Source organism: Setaria italica, chromosome VIII (genome assembly GCF_000263155.2).
Source record: "Setaria italica strain Yugu1 chromosome VIII, Setaria_italica_v2.0, whole genome shotgun sequence".
Lineage (NCBI taxonomy): Eukaryota > Viridiplantae > Streptophyta > Magnoliopsida > Poales > Poaceae > Setaria > Setaria italica.
Genome location: NC_028457.1, coordinates 32,256,667 through 32,259,771, shown reverse-complemented (window position 1 = coordinate 32,259,771; position 3,105 = coordinate 32,256,667). Strand labels below are relative to the sequence as shown.

The window sequence follows — 3,105 nt, the reverse complement described above, 5'->3', positions numbered from 1 at the left end:
CAACCCATTGAAAGTTATCATGTTAATGATCAAGATGCAATTCGAAGAGCATATATTACTAAAGGTCCATTCAAACCTATTAATCATGATTTTCCATCAAGAAAAATTGGAGGTAGGGATTCGCCAATTCAATTTTGTATGGATGTATAATCATGAGTGGCTTGAATATAGTATCAAGAAGGATTCTACGTTTTGCTTTATATGCTACTTGTTCAAGAAGGGTACTGGGTCAAATACATTTATTGTTGGTGGATGGAATAATTGGAATATAGGAAACAAAGCACTTCTCAAACATAGTGGTTCTATGGCACACAATGCAGCTCAGGAGAGATACATTGGTTTTATGAATCCCAAGGTAGCAATTGATTATCGCATTGAGAAGTGGACTGATGAGGATCTTCATCTTTATAAGAAAAGGTTGACATATTCACTTAGATGTATCAAGTTCCTTTTGCATCAAGGATTGGCATTTCATGGACATGATGAAAATGAAGAGTCTAGCAACAGAGGAAATTTCATTGAACTTTTGAAGTTTCTTGCAGGAAATAGTGATGAAGTGAACAAGTATGTCTTGAATAATGCTCCAGGTAATTGCACCTTAACTAGCCCAAAGATACAAAAGCAAATTATTCATTGTTGTGCCATAGAAACTAGAAAGAAAATAATTGAAGAACTTGGTGATGAGCCCTATGCAATTTTAGCTGATGAGTCTAGTGACATATCACATAAAGAACAACTAGCTCTTTGTTTACGTTATGTTGATAAACTTGGAAGGCCTTGTGAACACTTTATTGGAGTTGTTCATGTAGATGATACTACCTCTTTGTCACTTAAGGAAGCTATTGAGGGTTTACTTGTTAGTCATGGATTGACTATGACTCAAATTAGAGGTCAAGGTTATGATGGGGCCAGCAATATGAAAGGAGATATCAAAGGGCTAAAAACATTGATCTTGCAAGAATCCCCTTCTGCGTATTATATTCATTGCTTTGCACATCAACTCCAACTAGTTCTTGTTGCTGTTGCCAAGAGAAATACTGATTGTAAGAGCTTTTTTGATCAAGTATCTATCTTGTTGAATATTATTGGAGTTTCTTGCAAGCGTCATGGTATGCTTCGAAATGCTATGCTTGAGAATATCAAGAAAGCACTTGAGTGTGGTGAGCTTGAATTAGGGAGTGGATTAAATCAAGAGATGAGTTTGCCTAGGCCTGGTGAAACTCGATGGGGCTCTCATTACAAAACTATATGTAACATTATTACTATGTATTCCTCAATCCATGGTGTGCTCATTGATCTTGGTGATGATATTTCACATAAGGATGATTGGACAAAGATACATTTCGTGCTTGGAGCATTTGAAACCTTTGAGTTCATTTTCTTTGTGCACTTAATGTTTGTTATTCTTGGATACACAAATGAGTTATCCGAGTGTTTGCAGAGAAGGGATCAAGATATTCTTAATGCAATCTCCCTTGTTAATGTGGCAAAGAATAAAATGCAACAGTTAAGGTTTGATGGTTGGGACCACTTCCTTGAGAGGGTCACTTCTTTTTGCATTAAACATGATGTTGAAGTTCCTCCTATGGATGGTGATTATGTGCCATATGGAAAATCAGCAAGGTATGCCCGAGCCCGAAACCAAACAAATGATGACCATTTTAGAAGAGAAGTATATATTGGTGTCATTGATCAAATTAGTCAAGAGCTTGATAATCGGTTTGATGAGATCAATATGGAGCTACTTTCTTGTATGTCAGCCTTCAGTCCTTCCAATTCATATGCTTCATTTGATGCACAGAAGATACGTAGATTGGCTGAATTTTATCCTAAGGACTTCTCCAACAATGATTTGCTAAAACTTGAATTGCAACTTGATAATTATATTAATGACATGCGACGAGATGATAGCCTCAAGGGTCTAGACAACATCGTTGATCTCTCAGTTAAGCTTGTTCAAACACGGAGGCACAAAGTATATGATATGGTTTACTTGCTTCTTAAATTGATATTGCTTTTACCAGTGGCAACAGCGAGTGTTGAAAGAGTATTTTCTGCAATGGTTAAAGTGAAAACAAAATTAAGGAATAAGCTCGGTGATAGTGTTTTGGATGATAGTCTAGTCACATTCATTGAGCGGGATATTTTATTCCAAGTGGACGAAGAAGATATAATCAAGACATTCATGTCATTCAAAAAACGGCGAGTAAACAAAGCAAACAAGTAATATTGTAAGTTTCTTTTATGCTATATTTCGAACTATTTATATTGTGATTTGTTATTATTTCTAGCTTAACCTTTGAATTTATCAAATTGTAAATGGTTTTATTGAATTGCATAATTTTTTTTCCGGCATACCCTATGGTAAAATTCTAGGTCCGCCACTGCCCGTCAGCACAGTGACCACTGTTGTGACGGGCCACCTAATCACCCGCCACTGGCGCTGCCTCTCGCGCGCGTAGATCCAAAATTTTGGACAGGCCGTCCTTATCGCTCTTTTTCTTATCTCTTTCCCTCACGTCTCTCTCTCCCTCTCCACTCCTCTGCACAGACTTATCTCTTTCCTGTCTCTCCGTCCACTCCTCTGCACAGACCTTATCTCTTTCCCGTCTCTCCCTCCACTCCTCCGGCCTCCGATGGCGCGAGGCCCTCCCGGGCGACCGACGGCGGGGTGGGGCGGGGCGCAGGGCTCGGCCTCCCGGCCAGCCGCCCCCCAACATGAGTCATCTTCAACCTCTAGCGGCACCTTCCTCACTGCCCCATGCCTCGCGTCCACCTCCTTCTACAGCCTGCTCTTCGGCTGTGCGCGAGCCCGTTGTGGCCGGAGCTTCGAGTACGAGGGCATGTGGCATCATCGCGAAGCTGGCGCTGAGGCGAAACAAAGTCGTGAAGGTGGCGTGTCCATCCGATGCGTCTACAAATATCTGAACCAAAATACCCCTGTGTGGGTAGTTATCTTAGTCGTAGTTGTAGGGGTATTTTCATCATCAGTCATGGACTATATTTATTAGAGTTGGCTGGTTTAGAGGTGTGCTTGGAACCCTAATTTTATTTGCTTAGAGACTAGCCAAGTGCTTAGAGAGAGATGAGGGAGATGAGAGGGTG

At 40.5% G+C, this 3,105-nt stretch overlaps 1 protein-coding gene across 1 annotated transcript; it reads left to right on the top strand.

Annotated features, from left to right (window-relative positions):
- The first annotated feature begins 304 nt into the window (after window positions 1–304).
- Window positions 305–2,043, top strand: LOC101771994. The gene is made up of 5 exons (XM_004980641.1): window positions 305–587; window positions 702–896; window positions 1,011–1,063; window positions 1,442–1,623; window positions 2,025–2,043. Exons 1-5 carry the CDS (start codon window positions 305–307, stop codon window positions 2,041–2,043), a joined length of 732 nt encoding a protein of 243 aa, XP_004980698.1.
- The last annotated feature ends 1,062 nt before the right edge of the window (window positions 2,044–3,105 follow it).

Excerpts from the sequence above, each read along its gene's own strand:
- LOC101771994 (XM_004980641.1), top strand. The coding sequence starts at position 305 with ATGGCACACAATGCAGCTCAGGAGAGATACATTGGTTTTATGAATCCC. Across the intron at positions 588-701 it reads TGTCTTGAATAATGCTCCAG|CTGATGAGTCTAGTGACATA; the intron begins GTAATTGCACCT and ends ATGCAATTTTAG. Across the intron at positions 897-1,010 it reads GACTCAAATTAGAGGTCAAG|TTCTTGTTGCTGTTGCCAAG; the intron begins GTTATGATGGGG and ends AACTCCAACTAG.